This window comes from Mesitornis unicolor, unplaced genomic scaffold (genome assembly GCF_000695765.1).
Source record: "Mesitornis unicolor isolate BGI_N332 unplaced genomic scaffold, ASM69576v1 scaffold10622, whole genome shotgun sequence".
NCBI lineage: Eukaryota > Metazoa > Chordata > Aves > Mesitornithiformes > Mesitornithidae > Mesitornis > Mesitornis unicolor.
In genome coordinates this window covers 58,494-79,586 of record NW_010171216.1, presented here as the reverse complement: position 1 = coordinate 79,586, position 21,093 = coordinate 58,494, and the positions used below count along the sequence as shown (strand labels likewise).

Below are 21,093 nucleotides of genomic sequence, written 5' to 3'. Positions count from 1 at the left end.
ATCCCTAACGTTCTGTGATTCTGTGATATATTTTAGCTTTGTGAGAAATGCAGAATTTGCCTACTAGTTTTCCCACACATTTTCCTTTACCTCAAAAAAATCCTTCTCATGATAACTGGCAGAGAAAAGAGAAACTCACAGTATTACGTATCCAAAAAAGGTTGCTTAACAAGTACTGCAGTCACTGTGACCCTATCATAACATTATATCTTATTTTATACTATGATACACTTAAATCGTATAATTACACTTACTGCATTATTTTTTAACTCTGTTGCCTTCAAAAGACTATGCCTCCTTTGTGTTATGTATCTACCCTTCCATTTGAAATTTCTTTTGCTGTAAGTGTGCAGCAGTATAGCAGGATATATGCTGGAGCGGCAAACAACTGTAGGCAGGCAGAGGAACCAAGAAGCCAGAGAAGCTCCAGCTGGCTAGGACAGGAAGGACTTGCTTTGGCAGCCCCTGAAACAGCCCACCTGTCCACTTCTGCTTCCCCTCCTTCTTTCCTTTGCAATGGGAATTCCTGCTATAATTGAAGTACGTGGGAAAGGTCCCACTGACCAAGGATTCACTGGTTACTCAGAGTTCATTCCGATTTCCTGGCCAAATAGAAAATAACATTCAACATTGCCGTTCCTAAACAAATAAATAACATTTCTTCCTGACCTATATATGTATATTTTTTTTTTGCCAGAAACAGTACAGTCTTGAATTGAAAGCCGAAGTGATGAAAGTAAGCAGATTCTCTCCCTTATTAACTTGCTTCATTTTTAACTTTCAGTGACTCATGTCCAACCTTGATTTGCCTAGTTTGAACTTATATCTTGAGGATCTTTGCTATTTTAACAGACTGCTGACTACTATATATTTTCTTCCCATTAAGGTACATTTAGACTGATTGAGTTGTCTCTTTGCTGTCTTTTGCAATAAAGCTCTCAAACCTTCTGAACCACTTTTGTCACACTTTTCCAAAGTTCCTTGAATCTTTCAACATCCTTTTTGAAAAATGGATGCCACAGCTGGACAAATTTACCAAGACTGCATCCAGAGTATGTTATGTTTACTCAGTGCTCCCTGCAGACGAAATTGAAGGATCATATTTGCCTTTCTAGCAGCAACTTACATTCAAGTGATTATGGAATATGGCCAATTAGTGCTTCAGAGTTGCTCCTCTGGGGTATGCAGTCTTCTAACTGTAACTCTCATACTTCATTTCTAGATATCTGACAGTGTTAAACCAGAAAATCCTTAAAATTGGCTGATAAGAATAGCTATTATCACCCAAGAAATGAGAAGAGAGGAGACTGAGGTGGATACAGATAATGTACTTATTAATTCTTTTATTCTTTCAGATTTGCCCTTGCAGTTTCCAGTATGAGGTGTCTGACAAGCCTTGCTTACCTTTCTGACAGGCTGAGTTGTACACCAAATTAATGACAGTGAACTCAATCTCCAAGAACACATTCTCTGCCTTAGTATTGAGCAAATTGCAGTTTTGTGCAATTTGACAGAGTTAGTATGAAACAATTTTTTGTATTCTGAAATTTTGTACTGTTCATCTGAAACAATTTTCAGAGGTATTTCAGAAACAGAGTGGTCCGGAGATATGAGTACTGGAACAAAAAGAAAATATATGGGGGACCGTGTTCTGATGAGTAAGAATGGGAAAAGACATACTAAGGGTTTAGAGATGTGAAATGTGCTGATTTATCTAAATTAATTTAGACAAAATTGATGCACTCGTTTGTGTGGTTGCTTTTAAAATGGTTAAAGAGTGGTCAAAATTGATTTAGTCTAATTGGGTTAAGCTAAAACTGTTTTAGCCACTTTTAAACTGCTTCAAAGTCCACAGAAAGCAGCTGAACCTACTTAGCTAAATGGAATTAGAAACCGATTTTGTTAAGCAGGAACAATTTCTGTGACACAAGAGTGACAGATAAGTGACAGAGTTAAAAAGAGAGAGCGGTGAAGATGAGGTAATAATAAATGGGCGTTATAGGATAAATGGATGAACCACAAAAAAGGGAAAAGAGAGAAGGGCTGAATACAAATGAAGATAGAATAGATAAGATATATGGATAAAATAGAAAAGGCAACAGAACACACAGTGGGGAAAGAAGAGCAGTTCGGCTTTAAACTTCCTACAAAACAAACAAGAATAGAAATAGTAAAGACAAAATAAGGATTTTATAAACCATGCTTCTAAGAGCAACCATCTATGTCTTGGTCTGGCAAAGCTGCTATTGATTTTTGCCTGAGTAGAGACTGAGCCTCTAATTTGGCTCTAAGAGTGGAAATTTGTTCATTCTTGCCATGTACCATCTCAATGAACTATTGTAAGAAAACATGCTTATTATGATCTTTCCCTAAGATGCCAGGTGGTAGCACTTAAAACCTCTTGCTATGGGAGCAGAAAGAGGATTTATTTTCATTATTCATGAGAGCCATTTTTAAGGGATAACTAGTAACATGAATGTAGTTGTGAATCAAGTGTCATCAAGTGTACTTACTTGGCGTTACAAAATGGAACGAGGTGAGGTAGTAACTGAAATTTTTGACAATTGCTTATGAAATGTAGGTACACTGTGGCAACAATAGTTACAAGAACCTCAATTCATTAGCCTCATGTTTGTTTTTTTTCCATGCTTTGTTAATATGCACACACATTGGTGCCATATAGTCAAAACTGGTATCTAATATTGTGCACACAAGATTAAGTGCTGCTTTGCATTGTAAGCTTCATTTTAAAATCTCATCTGACACTTCAGAAGTATTGATCTTCCCGATTATTTGCTGTTCATGTAATTTCTTTTCAATTAGATAGATAAATCTGACTAGACTGAAGTGACCCATCACTTTTTAGAAGGTCTGAAAACTAAAATTTCCTTGAGACTTTGGTAACCTTTCTCATTCAAAAAGATAAAGTTAGATTAAATGACAACAAGCCTGAAAATAGGGTTTCAAAAATACAACCACAAATCATTTAGCATCTCTTCATTATATCTCCAAAAGCTGTCTAGCCTAGAAATCAAAAAATTTCAAATACAATATTCCTTCTTGCTTTGTCAAGAAGTATTTAAAGGAATTTATTTTCCTTAGATTTTGAAGACATTGTGAGAGTAGAAGGATTATCTGGCTATATATTATATGACAAAGTTAAAATAATAATGTTTTAGGTCAAAATGTATTACTATAAGGCATTTTTTTAAAATATGTGGACTTGGAATGACTTAATTAAAAGAACTAGATTAAACCGTATGTCAGACAAGCTATAAACACAGAGGAAAAAGAAATGCAATGAAAAAAATAATTTGGTGATGATGCAACCATGCAACCCTAAGCTATCTCTGACTTGACCTGGTATGCACACAGAAGAGTTTTACATGTAGAAGGCTGCTGTGATTCTGGGCTCATGCTCAGACAACATGATATAAACCTTTACCCATGTAATGGAAAATCCACAGCACAGATTACTTGCAGATGATTAAAAGTACAAGAATAACATCAATATTTTATCTGTACTTAATAGTATCAATTAAAAGCATGCAAAGGAAGCTATGGCAGAAAAATAATTTTATTCCAGACATGGGGAGTGGACTTAAGAGCTCAAGATGAAAGTATTCTGGAGGCAGCGTTCCCTCTAAAACTCAACAGATGTGATTCTGTTCCCAGTTCCACTTATGGCTTCCTGAATGGCCTCTGAAAAGTCACTTTTGTTATAAGTAAAACAGTGATAAAGAAATCTGCCTCTTTTCAAAGCATTCTTTAGTTGCTGAAAAGTACTACTACTAAGGGCTATAGTATGCAGTGTCTAGAAACACGTAATTGACTCCCTCATCTTCCCTCTCTGCCACTGGTGTCACAACATTTATAACTGGACTCAGGCTTCCGCACTGTCACTGGGTCAGATCACCCAGGAAGTTAATATGGTGTCTATGTTCTATCCCCAAAACCAGCTTAACTAATAGGGAGAGATTCCACCAAACTTTATTCTCTGTTAAAGCAGAGATGAAATAGCAGTTCATATGTCTTTCCTCCTTTTCTCTTCATGCACTGTGCTGATTTTTCAATATGCTTTTGCCCCCTGAAGCCACAACAAAATGCAAGAAATTTAAATTTCAACTAATAATACAAAGCATTTTCTAATGAAAACCATCAGTAAAAACAAAGGTCCAAAACAGGAATTTTAAGAATCTGCCTACTTGCCTGCACATTTCTTTGGTAGCTAACATATAGCTTACATAAATTTTGCCTTTTTTTTTTTCTTAAATTAGCACACCTTTTTTTTTTTTTAATGAGAAGGGAAATCACCATAAACTCAAACATTAAAGAGACCATAGGTTTAACAAAGGGAAAAAAACTCAGTTCTTCTTCTATGCATTTTGTCTGGGTGATGGATTAAGTTACATCACAAGATTCAGCTTCAAACATTAACTCACACAATTAGCCAGACATAATTAGACAGTCAAGTGAGAGAGTATGAGTCGTCATTCATGGAGCCTTTTCATCTTATGACCTGTACAGATTTCCATAAGGTGAAGGCCAAAATGGACTACAGCATTTTTATTTGACTAGCATTTATGAATTCATGTATCATTATATAAATATTACCTTTGATTGAGATCTCATTAAGGGCCTCTCTGTCTCATATCAAAATGTCAATAACACTCCTAAGAAGGGAAATGTCATTAACTAAGGCTGTGCTTATTAATCTAATAACTTCAAAAATGATCATAGAAAATAACTTTTTTTTCCTCATTAGAGTCCCATTGTTTAGTTTTCTTCCTCAAAAAAATGCTGAACTTTCTTCAGAGATGTTTTGAAATGAAAGCAGAAAATAGTCAGTATTTGAACTGATAGTTATCATACTGAAATGAAGAACTATCAAAGAACCCCCCGGCACTGTGTTTCTTTTTGGCTTAATACAGCATTTTTTGTAGACATTAGCAAGGCCTTTCCTCCTCTCAGTCTCATAACATACTGTGACAAAAGTGACAGAACAAAAGAAACAGGACCACCATAGCGAAACTCTCATTGAACCTTAGAATCCTATAGCTTGGAAAAGACCTCTAAGATCATCAAGTACAACCATCAATCCAAGACCACCATACCAACTAAACCATGATCTGAAGTGCCACATGTATAAGTTTTTTGAACACCTCCAGAGATGATGACTTCACCACTTCCCTGGGCAGCCTGCTGCAATGCTTAACCACTCTTTCAGCAAAGGAATTTTTCCTAACTTCCAACCTAAACCTCCCCTGGCACAATCTGAGGCCATTTCCTCTCATCTTATCACTTGTTACTTGGAGAGGATACACCAGCACCCACTTCACTTCAAGCTCCTCTCAGGTAGTTGTAGAGAGGGATAAGGTCTCCCCTCAGTCTTCTCTTCTCCAGACTAAACAGTCCCAGTTCCATCAGTCACTCTTCATAAGACTTGTTCTCCAGACTCTTCACCAGCTTTGTTGCCCTTCCTTGGACATCAGCAATTCAACATCCTTCTTGTAGTGAGGGGCCCAAAACTGAACACAGTATTCGAGATGTGGCCTCACCAGTGCCTAGTACAGGGGAAGGATCACTTCCCTGCTACTGCTGGCCACACTGTTTCTGATACAAGCCAAGATGTTATTGTCCTTCTTGGCCATACTGCTGTCTCATGTTCAGCTGGCTCTCAACCAGCACACCCAGGTCCTTTACTCTCTGGCAGCGTTATAGCCATTCATGCACAAGCCTGCAGCATTGCATGGGGTTGTTGTGACCCAAGTGCACTTGGCCTTGTTAAATCTCATAAAATTGACCTTGTCCTATCGAGCCAGCCTATCCAGGTCCCTTTGATGAAGCCTTCCTACCCTCGAGCAGACTGAAATCAAGTGAGGCAAGTAGAAACCCAGAGTACAAAGGTAAATGACTTTTAATATTATCAAGCTTCTACCCAGGCATCAATAATTATGGCTGGGTATATTCACTTCCCTGAAGATTCTTCAGCCACTGCTGCTTGGGAAGTAGGGACACTTCCTTCCCTATAAGCTTAGCAGAAGTGAATGTGGTTGGATTTTTCAGGAAGGTCATAAATCAGTTGGATGTGTCAGGTCACAGAAAACTTTTTCAAAAATAGAAACTTGTCGATGAATATCTGACATAATCCCCTTGACATTGAGCTTGCCTAAGACAGAAAACCAGCAAAAGGAATTCTCTTAGCCACCAGCTATGGGATTTCACAGATGCAAGGCAGCAGACCTTTTTCCTGATACTCTATAAGGGAATTAAAATGTTGCAGCAATCTAGACAACCTATGTAGGGGCCAGAATTTACTTCCCAGGCTGTGTATTTTACTGATTTTTCCCCCACTTTTGCTAAGATTGACAAGGCTGGATCTATATAATCTGTTGTATCTTCCTATTCCTAAGTACTAGTTGTATAAAAGTCCATAGAATCCAAATTTGTGTCTGCTTCTACAGACACCACCAAGACTTCTGCTATTTATTTCCTTTAGCATTCTGGATTACCCGACTTGTTTGAATGTCAAGGATACACATAAGAAAGAACTAATGCAGTAACATGCAGTACATATGCATTAATTTATTTCTTTTTAAACTTGCGACAAATCTGGCAAATATTTTTTGGGGTAACATCTCTAGACAGCAACTGTAAATGGCTAATATCATGATCAGCTCTGAAGTGACTGGTGTCAGTTCTGATGCTTCGCTAGTATCATGAGCTATAAAGTATAACGTCATGAGTTATAGAGTATAGGGAAAAGGAAAACATGAAAAGCCTGAGCAGAAAAGTAAGGAGAGCATATATGAATGTCCTAGACAATCCAGCAGCTGAGGAGCTATTCCTTCATCACTGTAGGAACCAGAATGGCTGTATGAACTGTCTTTCCAGTGCAGCAGTACTGCTAGTAATGCCAAGGACAGTCCTCTAGGCAGGAACCTCAACACCAGGATGGTACCACAGCCTGCCATGGAAAGGGTGCCCTGCCTCCATTATATGGTTATTGAAGAGTGTGTTTGTAGCTTAGTAGTGCTAAACTAAGGTACACGTGCAAGTGGATGCACACTCTACCATCGTGCACTGTGTAATATGTGTTGTGCTTGCATGGTTCTTGATGGCAGCATATTTACAGTGAGGCTGCCTAACAGGATGCACTGGAAAGCATCAACTAAAATGTGTGGTCCAATGACTTTTACTCTGGTGTGCCACATCAGCCTATTCAGCCTTGGTGACACCACCAGTAGTTACATAAAATGACAGCATAACAGCAAAAATTTTGACCCATTCTTTGGCATGTAATAAGCCTAAGTACTCTTGGGATTGTCACAGAAACAAAGAATATGCTATGTTTTATCCTCAGAACTCCAGTTTAAAGAAAGAAACTGTAAAACCACAAATAATGAATAGAGAGTTCCTTGGATATGTGTTTGTAGAGGTTCTTCAGTACAAATTGTTCCAGTAAGGACATGGAATAACTTATGTTCAGTAATTTGCCTCTAGTTCCACCTGGTTCAGATGGTAACATAAAACTGTTTCTTGGCTAAATCCACCCACTTTCAGTTTAGTTAAATCATGTTCCTTTTGGTACTTTGCCAGAAAAATGTAGAAAACATGCAGTCAGGAGATATAAAAAATAATTTTGTACCACTGGAGTCTCAATTAAGCTATCAACTCTCTAGATATGTAAATAATGCTAAATGGTAGACAACTGTAGGTCACAGATTTTCAGGTATTTCCCCCATAATATTTTGCCCTTGTATAGCATACACCATAAAATCAATAATGAACATAATTTAAATGGCTGATATATCATTGGTATTTTTATATATTTTGCAACATGAACACTTCTCAGGTATATACAAGTCTCTCAGAACTAAAAACGTCTTCCTAAATAATGTTTGCTGGATTTTTTTAAAGAAGAATATCTCTGATCTCTGGGCTCAAGAATAAGCACAGATATATATTGTACATACAATAGCATGGCAGATGCCAAAACAAAAATTCACTCTGCCTATTTAACATCCAATTCACACATCAGATTTCTCTTTTAAATCTGCAGAAGTGCCCACTTTAAATCTCAGATTTCTACATTTTTTTATTTCTCCTCTTTATCCCTGTGTCTGCAGCCAGAATGCTCATCTTTCTTTCTCTCTCGTCGAGAACACAATAGTTATGACTACATAACACATGCTAAAATAGCGTCATATCATATTATCATGCACCCAAAGGATCAATAGCTCAGAATAATTTTCTAGTTTTAACAACAATTTTGAATGTAGTCAACAGGTGGACTGTTCTAAACTAAGCCAATCAGAATTAGAAGGCAGAGGAAAAAACTTCCAATGGTTGTCACACTGCTCATTTGCTAGCCAATAAGTAATTCTAAGCAATTAATTAATTACTTTAGGAATTTGTTTCTTAAATGTATATAATTAAATATCTATTTTTTATATAAAGTGCATATAAAATGGATCTTCCTCTTTGCTACTTGTAATAGATTGTATGTTATATTGTGTTCTCAGAAATAACTGTACTTCATGTCCTCAATGGACACTCAAGTCAGCATGATCATGATTTCTTTGGTTACTCTCAGCTACAGACAGGCAGTCTGAAAAGACTTGGCAGGGCTCTGGCAGAGCTGTGAAAGTAAAGTTCTGAGACAGGATCTTTAATGGCATGGGAGAAAGGTAAACGATCTTGTCAGGGAGAAATTGGTAGAAGTAACTCATTTACATAAATTTGCTTACACATATTAGGATTCCCTCTCACAGGAACACAGAATTATCACAATTTCAATCTGAGCTGTTTTTTCAGATAGTTTTACATGTCTACACAGACACAAGTTTTGCAGCTTAGCCAGGTAAAGGTATCAGTGTACACACAGCCCACCTGATGTTCTGTACAGCTTGCATATTTTGTAAATGCCTTCTTCAGATGCAACTTATCTCCAGTACTAGCCTCACATGTCTTCAAAATCTCTGCCTTTTTCTTCAAGTCATTTTCTCAGTCCTTCCAGCTTCTTCCTACTTCAAGCTCATCATGAATCTTATGACCAAACTTAAAGCTTAATCCTGACTTCAGTATAAAGTGCTGTTGGCTTCTACCTTTCCTCAGTACATTTTTGTCATCACTAACAAGCAGAAATAAGAAATCAAGATGAGGATTAAAATTCCAATTTCATTTGAATACAGATGCTTCTCAGTCTGTGTGCAAAAAAGCCACATCATATTTTCCTGATATCCTTGACATTTCTTTTAAGAATAACTAAGAATAACAGCATTAACAAGATGAACATACATCACAATATTATGATAATATAAATGAAATACTATAATGAACTCTTAATCATTACTTAGTATATTACAAATTTCATGTGGAGAAAATAATAACTTACATATATAATGAATAATATTGTACTAGGACTAATACAGTTGTAAGTTAATTACACACTGTGTAGCTGATTTAGTTGCATTTAGCTAAGGAGCTGTTTCAAGCTCATTGCAGATTAATTATGTCTTTAGGCAAATACTCTCATTTATAACTGTCACTTGCAACAGTAGCTGTTGGCTAGGCTGATTTGTAGACCCTTCCTTTATGAAAACAAATGCACACACCCCCCAAAAAACCCCAGCAAACCAAACAACCCCCCCCAGCAAGATCCATGAATGTACAAGACTCAAAATCTCTACTAGTTAACGTGAGCTAAGACAAAACACTAGAGGATCACAGATTTCATTTTACTGCACTTCTGCCCACAAAAAAATCCTGTAGAGTATCTGCTTAGTAAAGTTTTAATGTCTCATTGAATTTTGTTTAATATAACTAGCTTTCTTAATTGTGAAATTCAACATACATCTTAATAATGATTCTTCTTAAAGTTTTTACTAACTATAGGAAACAGGTCACTTTCTAGCCTTTGATTTCACACCAGAAGAATAATTTTACACGACAGGAATGGGTAATAAGTGATAGCAAGTGCATGATCTACTCAAATCTAAACAAGGGAGTCTTTATTTGTTCAATGTATTCAGCATTGTTCTAACCTCAGCATGAAAAGTTAAATGAAAAAGACTCTCAAATACACAAAATGCCAAAAAGAAAAAAAAATATCTATGTGTGAAAGTAAGAAGTGAAGTAGGAAGATCAAAGGTAGATACCCTATACTCAGGTTTATTGCAAAACTGTAGGAGCAGCAATGAAATTTTAAAGCAAATCTCTTAATCATCAACACTTTCTGTGATTTTGTTTGAAGTGAAGACTGGTGCATCTCAGTCAGATACCTCTGGAAGCAAACATACTCAGTGAGGCTGCTGTGCTCCTCCCATAATATGGGACACACAGGACAAACCAATGACCATTCTTCTAGGTCACTTTAGGACAAGCATGTGCCAGGAGAGGGCATTGCAGGGGAACAGACTATATCCAATTTGAATTAAGACTCTCAAGCTGCATGTTTTGTAGACAGAAGGGACTCAGCATCAATTGCTACACTCCTACTGAGCCAAACTACTTGCTAATATAAATATAGCCCACAGATCTGTATTTTCACTGAACCTGAAAAGAACCTACAGTGATTTCAGCACAGTCCTCAGCATTCTCACTGCACTATAGAGAAGTGTGTTTGCAATTTCTCTTATCTATAGTATGTAGATACATATTTTCAGAAAGTTCCAGCACAGACTGGCATACATTCACATTTTAGCATTAAAATTAAAATAAAAAAATAACAAAATAGTAGGAATAATCAGAACACTTTGTATTTCTTCATACTTACATAAAACAGAGGAAATGGTACCTCAGGAAAATACCATAGATTTTTTGTAGTAGTATTAAGATTCACTAAGTAGTAGAGTAAGATATGAATCTTATGTTCCCTGCATGACTACACCTGACACGTTGCATACAGTACAGAGCAGCTCTCTTCCTAGGGTAACCTGATAAAAATTACAAATGGTAGAAGGTTAGGATGGCAATAAGGATTTACAAGGTAAACTAAATCCACAGTGACAGAAGGAAACTAGCTAGAAGGAAACACCCACACCAGTGTTGCAATATACATATTACCAACTCTAAGGCTCAGTATTGCTAGCTATGGAATTCACATTCTCCATGTCCAGGGAAACATCATCGCACAGTAATGAGTGGAAACCTTCAAAAAGGCTCTTATCTCTCCTTATATATGAATTATTCTACAGATCCAGCTTTCCATGGCACGTGGTATGTTTGCAGTATATGTTTATATGAAAAAAATAACCAGCTAAAACTAAAAGACCTACATCGCCCCTCTTTACCATATATTATTTCCAAAATTCCTGCAGAATAATTTCAATAGAAAAAAAAAGCAAAAAAGTGTAAAACTTGTAAACAACAAAAGCCTGTAAAAATAACTAATCTGTAAAAGTTTAGCAGCGTTTGGAGATTAAAGATAAATATAGATTGAACTACCAATAACTTCTAAATAAGATAGTATTTAAAATCTAAGATTGAAACTGTTCTGAACATGCTCTTTCTGAAAGTGAGCAGAATTCTCTCCACAGAAAGAAAAATAACTTCTGCAGATTTAGCTACAAGACTGAGGCTATATTGTGTCCAATATCAACATGGATCTTTTAAAATTATATTTACATTCACATATAGATGAATTGTTTAGTCTCTTAATCTTTTTTGCAGAAAAAAAGTTATTTGGAATACAGAGTAATAATATTGTTTACTATGAAATGATCTTTCCCTCACTGGCACAGAAATAATACAATATATCACAGCATTCCATTAGCACATTCAAAGTGATGATTAGAATTCACAAAATCACTTAGGCATGTCCTTATAATCATATTAGTTCAGCAAACCAATAAACATGATTTTTAGTTATGTATGCCCACAAATCTCACTCAAATAATTAAGTAGCTTACACCAAATCCCCAGAATTCAACAAATGCATTTGTCCAATCATATTAATGAAAGTGTAGAAAATGGTTAAAAAAAAATAACCAAGTATTTAATTGCTTCACTAGTTCAAGAAAATTTAAATGTATACTTAAATGTCACATTGAATTAGTGTTAAGATGTGTATGTGTGTATGTGCTTAAATTCTGCATTGAATCAGCACCTAAATAGCAAAAGTCCTTAGGATTGTTTACTATTTAAAAACCAAACCAAACCAAACCCCTCTAACCATCGTGAACAGTAAAATACTATGAGGCTTTGAAATTTCAAAATACATGGCTACTGCAAAACTAAAATTCATTCCTTTTTGTAAATTAGATATACCACAAGAAACTTCTTTTTTGTAGAAATAAAGGTACCTTAAAATAACATAGATTAAATAGAAGACTATGGGATAATACTGTTAGAGGAACAACTCTAATCAGACTCTTGTATTTGTGACTAAAAATTCCAATAGCTAAAGTTTTTATTGATGCTAATGAAATATTCTTTCATGTGAAAAGTAAAAAATACGGCTTCTATTTAAGATTTTTTTTTTTTTTTGCAGTTTTGAAAAAAAAAAGAGTTAAGGAGATGTAATGGAAGTGGAGGTTGATGACTTAGAGTATAGTGATGGGGAAGCAGATCCATAACAACTTCAAATTTATGATTATGAGAATTAGGCAGTCATATTTTTCCCCACTGGCAGAATAAGAGGCTCTTAGTGACTGGTTAAGGCTGAAGGATATTAAATCATGACCATGCAAATATCTATTTGATAGTGCACTTGGATAGTAACATATTAGGTGTCATAAAAGTACACTTGTCTTTGTCATAGACCTTTACTACTTTGTGATAATAATTTTGCAGAGAACATGTCCTGATTGTAGTATTACTTACTAGTATTAAAGAAGTTTCCCCTCTACCTGATAACTGATTATTTTTTTAAAACCAGCATATAATACTGACGTGTTTATCAAAGAACTTACAGAACATTTCCAGGCACATTTAAATATCATTATTGCCTTAACTAAATACACTTGCAAAAAATATTGTTGTTGTAGATCATCCAAGTGAGAATATCACCATATTGCTATGAAATCAATTATCAGATGCTGTAAAGACTGAATGAAAGACTGAGGTGTTCTACTTGCTAAGTTCTGCTCTGGCATTAAAATTCTGTATCTATTGATGTAAGAAAAGTCATTCATAGTACTGGAAGTTTCTGAATTGCCATGTACGAGTTAATCAAATGGACAAAACCAGTAGATGGAACAGGAATCGGGATATCACAGTTCTCTTCCAGGTTACTGTTTTAGTTATTGTCCTAAAGCTTTCCACTCCTTTTTTCCCCGCTAATATGTGTATGTTTGCAGATGTATTCAAAGTGTAAGTTGAAGGAATGTTGGGAGATTCTTACTTAAATCCAGTCTCAGTAAGCAGATAGATAAGATGTATTCCATATCTTATCTTAAGTATCTTCTGCAAACGAAATAGTCTGAGTAGGACTTCCTAAGGAGCTTGATTGTATTGACGATGACCCTTTAGGGCATGTACACAGAAGAACACCAATAGCAAAGATCCCAAGTAGGCTCAAGCTTAAAGCATGCACTCAGCTGATCAGCCTAGACAAGGGTGAATCAACTCTGGATCTACAAAGAATGTAAGCCTCTAAGGGACTCTGCTGTTATCCTAAGAGAGAGCATCTCTCATAGCGTTTCTGGACAGACCATTAGGCAATCCACCTAAGTGTGAACAGAAAGAATACATATGTTCGTTACATATATAACAGCTACATAACTTGATAAAAATATCAGTTAGCTAAAAATATGAATAGAATCTGGCCCAAGAGGAACAAAATTGAGATGGAAATCAGAGAGTTACTTAATCAGTCATTAATACAGAACATTCCTAGTTAAACACAAAGATATACAATGGTTGCGAGTATAACCTTTACTGTAAATACCGATCATTACAATAGCATTTGGTTTACTCTTACACCTTGAATAGTGCACTGACACCAGTGAGAACTGCTTTCACCTCAGAATGATACCTATGGTTATCACACAGGGAAGGTTGCACTGTGCCACACTTTAGCGAGTATAATTTGCCTTAAAATCTACCTTGGTAATATTTCTTTCTATACAAACTTGTACTAAAAGACAATGCAGATGTTTGCAAGTTCAGTTTATTATGCTCCAACACACTAATTACAGAGCTGCAAGGGGATTAGTAGCATATGCTCTGTAATACCCAATGTAGTTACAAAAATTCAAATGATAGTTAACCAGTGTTATTGCTAGTTTATCTCCTATTGACATCAGTTAAATTTATGATTTATTTAAAAAGAGAAAAAAAGAGAAAGAAAATAAAGGAAGAAAATCTTTATGCTAAAAGATTTTCACTACTGACTCATGTTGACATAATTTCTCCTCCATAAATGTTAAACTCTAAACTAATTCAGTGGCAGAACAGTAAATTCAAAATTATGCTTGCTTCTGGAAAACTTACTGTAAGACTCTCATCTTAACTGCAATGCAAAACTATTCATAATTTTTTTCACCATTATTACCCACAAAATTGAAAACAAATGCAAAATGTTATGAGTAACTATAAAGGAAGTCAATGGAAGATAAATGAATTGTTTGGTTTAGAGATTTTTAACTTTTTGAGGTCAGTCATAATCTGAGTACAATTATTTTATTTTTTAATATATTTTTAAGTTGTTTGCATAATAAGTATAAAAAATCGGGGTCCAGCAAAGTTGGCTGCTGCAGAGTGATGCTTGGTACTCAGCTGACTAACTTTGTGCTTTTGGTTTGGCCTACAGCTATTTGCTCCAGTCAAGGATGAGCTTCTGAAGTACTAATCTATCTTTAGGAATAAGAATTATTCATTGTGAGATATAAAACAACCATAAATTTGGGTATTTTTGTTTTGGTTTTTTTGTTTGTTTTTTTTTTTAAAGGACTCGATTATAGTTTTTGCCTGATTTATCTTTTTTTGTTTAGTTTTTATTCTGTTGGGTTTTTTTTTAAACTTTAAAGAATGTGTGGCAGTTACAGCACTGTTAGTATTCCTAGTCTTAGAAAATTAGGACATTTTTGCCCAATTTTTCCAGGACCTTCTACTGACTAACCCAAATAGAAGGATTTAAAAAAGGAGCATGAGTGAATTTCCTATCCTTTATAATCATATCAGTGAATAGACTTTGCCTAGCTCATGATATTTCTAAGATTTTAATCAGCTAATTCAAGCCCTAAAACTCTACTGTGACTTTGCCTACACAACTCTGCCTCCATCCTGCATGTCTATGGCTTGTTCCTAGAACTCCTCTGGTTCTCCTGCCCCTTGCAAGTATTAGAAAGTGGCCCAGGTAGAGAGAAACACAAAGACATATGTCCTGAATGCCTATCTTGACAAGAAAGCACAGCAAGCCTAAAAAGCAGAGATTTCTTACTTTCTCTCCTATGTTTCCTATCCCTAAGTATATAAGATAGCTTTTCCTCCCTTCCACACGCTCTTTTCAAGAAAGCATTCAGTGAAAGTCAAGGTTTCTAATGTTTAATCAAAACAGAACATTTAATGAGGTATTCTTTGAGAAAGCTTTTATCAAAACACCCATTTTGTCTCTCTTTGATATAATCATTTGAGAAACACAGAAAGAATTATCTTTGTAACCTCCTTACATACTTAGCATTCTTTAATAACTTCCCCATAAAAGATGCATAGCCTTGACAAGTCACTCCATTTTAATTTGTTATTATCTAAGTAAAATTGCTTGACAAGTAAGCCAGTTTTATCCTTTTAATCCTTAAAAGGATTGTTTCTTCACATTGTAGCACTAGATGAAATCTTTGACCATGCTGTTATGTGGCTTGATGGTGGTGCAGATGCAAGTCTTTGGCAAGGTAAAAAAGACTGTTCTGATGTTGTTTTATTGTTTCTTGGTTTTATGCAAGAGTTTGCCTCACTGTCTGTTGGTCATTCATCTTCCATGTCCTACTGCTCAGGTCTCACTCGGTAAATGAGGATTCCACCATTTTCCATGCTTATCTGTTTTGTGTGTACTTGAATTGAGTATAATTATTGTGAATTTCATGGAATTAATGCCCATCCATTTTATAATTAACAATGTGTGTATTTACGATTTATTGTGACTGCATGACTGTTTGGTGAAAGTGGTTTGATCCTGGCAAGATGCGAGATGAGACTTGTGAGCAATTGTTTGCAAAAACAGGGTTCAGTTTTAAGTGTATCTATATCCACCTTTTTCCTGTTGCTTTTGCCACTTTGAGTAATGCTGGCATACAGGCAATACAGCCATGAGAATATGCAGGTATAGTTTGAGGATTATTTTTTCCTTTGGTTTGCCAGGGTTTGGTTGCTTGGTTGGTTGATTTGGGTTTTTTTAGAAGCATTGAACTGAAGAGTTATCACTAAATTTTGTAAAATTATTTTCGTATGTTGTTAGTATTCTATATAATTGATTAGTGAAATTGTTGGGTGTTTTAATATACGTCTGGGATACAGACAAGGAAAATAGCTACAATAAAATAAACCAGATGTGCAAGGGTATTACAGTACACAAGCTTATCTGAAGTAACTGTCCACTTACACATAACTCACCATTAAAGGTAAATAGATCAATGCTTAAAGAAAGTAGTGTAAGTTAGGGTTTTTTTTCCTTGGGAAAAGGCTTACCATGATAAATACTCTGCACAAGCTGACATACTCTTTCTACATTCACGCTCCCTCTAGTAGTTTATAACCTCAGCAGGTAAGCTAAATGATGTGACACGACTGAAATTCCACTGCTGCAGCAACTGCAGAGATGCATTGCAAGCTCACTGGCAAGGATACAGTCTAGGATAACCAGAGAGGCTGTGCCATCTACATCCTTGGAGATTTTTATGACCCAGCTAGTTAAAGCCTTGAGCAATGTGACCCACCCTCATAACTGACCCAACTTAAAACAGGAGATTGGTCTAATGACTTCCTGCGATCCCTTCCAACCTGAATTATGGTTCCAAGGCAGTAAGAGCTCCATGTCAAGTACAATTTTATTGAGTTTTACTCCTCTGGCTTTTGTAGGTATACAATGAGATTGTTTGTTGTCAAATACAATTTCTGCCATACTGTTACAAAATTCATACAGCAGGTTCTATTCATAATGGATTAGAGACTGCACTTACAATTTGGCATGAATCTATGAAGCAATGTGCAATATGTTGGAGGTTACCATTAGTTTTCACAGTGCCTTGGAGAGACAGTAAAAATTAAAAGAGGGTATAATTCAATTAAGTATAGGTTTCTGTATGCAGGCAGGAAGAATCACCTCTGAAAAACCCAAATGAGATTTGAAGTAGTGGTTCTTCAGAATAGTATCTGAAATTAACAATGAATTGCAAGTCAAATATGAATAAAGAAATTCATGCTAATATTAAAGCGGCTGATTTTTCATAATAAAATGTATCCTCTCCAAGACATGAATTAATTCCTCTTTTCCATTCAGTGCTGATAAAATACCAAATGCAGCACTGTGTCTAATTGGGAGTATTATGGTCTCAGAGAGATATGGACCAAAGCGAGTAATTTGATTGAATTCTCATGTTTCATCTGAACACAGATAAAAGTGACACATATGATCAGCTGTCTAGAAAACACTGTCCGTGAGAAAAGGTTGAAGAAACTAGAGATAGAAAGGCTATAGAACACAAGACTATGGGATGATCTAGACCTTCTAGTAGGTAATAAGTAGTTTAACAGAGGGAATAATTTGTTCTCCTTCTCCACTCTGTACAGGACAAAATGACCCAGGCCCAAGCTACACCAAGACTATTCAGGTTAGATATGACAAATACATTTCAGAGTAAGGACAACAAAGTAATACAGTCACAGGCAAATAATGACATTTCTTCTATTGGGAATTTCTAGAGACAAACTGGATAAACATCTGTCAAGAATTAGGCAAATTCCACTGATGCTACCTTAGGGAGAGGAATGGATAGATGACTCAATGATTTTCTACAGTTCTATGAATAACATAATCTATTATATCAATCCTATTGGTTTCTCTTAATGTAACACTGAAGGTGGCACTAACATTTTTTTGCTATAGGCTTTGCACCAGTTATGTTCTTGGGTATCAGCAGCTATGGACCAGCACGCAACATGGTGGTGGATTATTGCTTTCTCAGGTCAGTATTTGCCAAAGTTTGCATTAAGCACCACGTACTAAAAAAAAATAAAATAAAATTGCTTTTAATGAAATTAGGTTTACTTCAGTTGCAGCCAAGTTTGAGCACATTTTGCCTGGCTTTTCAAGAGTTCTTATGAATGCTACCTAATATATGAATTGTATAACTTCAGCAAGTCTAAAATCCAATTTCAGATTTTCTCCATTTGCTTTATCTTATTCACACCAATGAAACTGAGAAGCAAACATTTTACATATTTCTACATATTACAAACTTGGCAGATCTTACTCCTTCAAAAATGCAGCTTCACAATTTTAGCAGCTTTTCTCAATGCAACAAATTGTATTGTCTATTCCTGGTATAATTTTCTGGTGCTCATAATTCTATTATGTGAAGAAACATAAGCTTAGTGTTAATAAACTCATGAATTTGAAGGTTTTAACTGAAAACTGAGTCTTCCGGTTGTCCATGGAACATATACGTCCTGGTATATAGAGCAGAGCCTGCTATTTCCCTGCACTATCTTACAAGTAATTTACGTTGTCCTTAATAGTATTATGATCTGGCCACTGATGTTCCAGTATCTACTCAGCACTCAATTTCTTGTTTCTGTGCTGTGTCTTTACTTGTGGTGGTACTCTACATTTTAGAAACATTTAAATTGCACTGTATTAAGATACAGGTGTAAAATCCCATCCCTCCTCACTCACACTTCCTGCTTGCTTCCTTAGTATAACACATTTATTTTCTTTCTTCATCTGTGAGCTTTAGTATCAATATTCCCTTCCGACAAAGTCACTGAATATGTCCTCCTGTGCTGGGCATTTTCTGTTATCATGGGATATTTTTCCTGTAACCAAAGACTTTCGTTTGCACTTTCTCTCTTATAGATGAACTTAATTTTGCACTACATTTGGTGCATTTATAGATTTTTATATACTAATTTCTCTTAATTCTGTTGCATCTAGTTGTTCTCTGAATTTGCTTTGAACAAGAGGCTAAAGTCCAAACTATGCAAGCAAAAAAAGAGAATCCCAACAGTAATTTTTTATTACTTAAATACCTTAATCTTGGGGAGACCTGATTAATTAATTGTTATTTTTCAACATTTAGGACTACACAGTACATGAAGCCAAGAAATATTTTTAAGAAATAGACTGTCTCTGCATGTTGCTGATAGGCACTATATCAAAATTACAGAACTGCAATTAATATGTAAAAATTTCATCAACCATTTAAAGTTGGTATGGAACCTTGTTAATGCTGAAGCACAGCAATCAAATGAACTAAGCACACATCCTTAGTTTCCTTGGATTTACAGTGTGTGTTGCACTTCCCATTAAAACACTTTCCTGTAGCATTTTGAAACACTGGATTGCAGAATTAGATATCCTGTAAAAGTGGATTTTTATTTTTATAAAAAAATACTATACAGTTTAATGTAATGTATGTGCAACAAGTTGATTTCATCACAGCCACCACTAGCTGTTGGAGGGCATGTTCCCAAGTTAATTAGACTTTGTCTCCCAGGTAAAAGTCTTATTTATAAACTATTCAATCTGTGAAATCTGGACCTCATCACAGTCCCTCTTCTGCTTGTGTTTGAAAGCATATCCAAAGCAAAAGGCTGAAGAGTCGGACTGGACATGCCTTACTCCTCTCATATATGCTGTGTGGACAGCAAATATAATGGGAAACCGTAAAGAAGCACAAGCCAGAGATGCAGTTCCTAGGACATGAAGGGCTTCTTATACCTCTGTCCCTCATAATTAATTCTAACTTTGAATATCCGCAGAAGACAGAACCAAGAAGATACTTGTGAGGTTTTTTTGTATTATTATTTTATTTTATTATTTAAAACAACCCTGAAGAAATAACATCACTGTTCTTTTTAACAGTTCAGATTATGTGAATACTAATGGAAAAGATTACTTAGAGTTCTTATCAAGTGATTAGTTTTCCTTTATATTTTTATAGGACCTTCATAATGACAATATAAATTTAGTGCAATGGCTGCTCATAAACCATTAGGAACAACACAAATATCTTCTTTATATATGGGAAGGTAGAAGGTCCTGAAAAATAACTCTGGTTTGAATGTGTAGAAGTAAATTTATGTAAATTGCTGTCAGTCATCTATGTATTCATTTCACTAGCAAAATAACATTATAAATGATCTGTAACCAACAGTTCTTCATTTGATGACATGCAATCTAAATATTTATTCAAAACAGAAAAAGAAAATCGCTTAAGGATAAACATAAGTCTTACCACGCCAATAGAAAAGTAGTTATTGATGATGTTGTAAGGCACTGGGTCTCCTTTCTCATCTTTATCATTGGGTATCACTTCAAATTTCCATCTGTCCAGCAAAATCTCTGAGCTGTTCTCAATGTCTTTTAAGATCTTCATCAAATTCTCACCTTCATAACCTAGTAAAACATAAAAATAGCTATTTAATCAAACACAATGTTTCATTCCTTTTTCTTTCTTTTTCTAGACGATTGGAAAAATGAAAACTATACATACAAGACCTGAAAAGCAGGATTGTGTTTGAAGTATTGACAATTTTCCAGCACCTGTCATTAAACAGAGTGCAAACACAGAACTGATTTCTTCCCTCAGCTAAATTAATGTAAACTTAAATTAATTCTACAGATATAACTGGGCATCAGATTCATACTGGAGAAAATAATTCAATCTTAAGAACTCGCCAATCCCTTGATTTTTCCCAACTATTGCAGCAGTTACCCAAGACGCTAAGGTTATACTTTGCAAAATGTTCTATGAAATTAATCTTAATATTTAAATTCTCTTGATTTTAAAATTTATGGAAAAAAAGACATACAGTAGATTTTCCTGATAAAGTCTAACAAGTGACAAAGTTTAAAAGCTGTGTACTATTTTTTGTTAATTGTTTCAACATGGTTTAGCACAACAAATCCAACATTCAAAATTCATAACTGAT

General features: G+C 35.3%; 1 protein-coding gene across 1 annotated transcript in view; it reads right to left on the bottom strand.

Moving 5' to 3' along the window:
* Positions 1-20,396: 20,396 nt before the first annotated feature.
* LOC104537160 (diacylglycerol kinase beta-like) overlaps positions 20,397-21,093 on the bottom strand; it is a gene marked incomplete at both ends in the record, with an annotated part of 57,524 nt that continues 56,827 nt past the window's right edge. The window contains one exon of the mRNA XM_010179964.1: positions 20,397-20,557. Coding sequence (XP_010178266.1) covers positions 20,397-20,557 — 161 coding nt within the window. The remainder of the gene's footprint in view (positions 20,558-21,093) is intronic.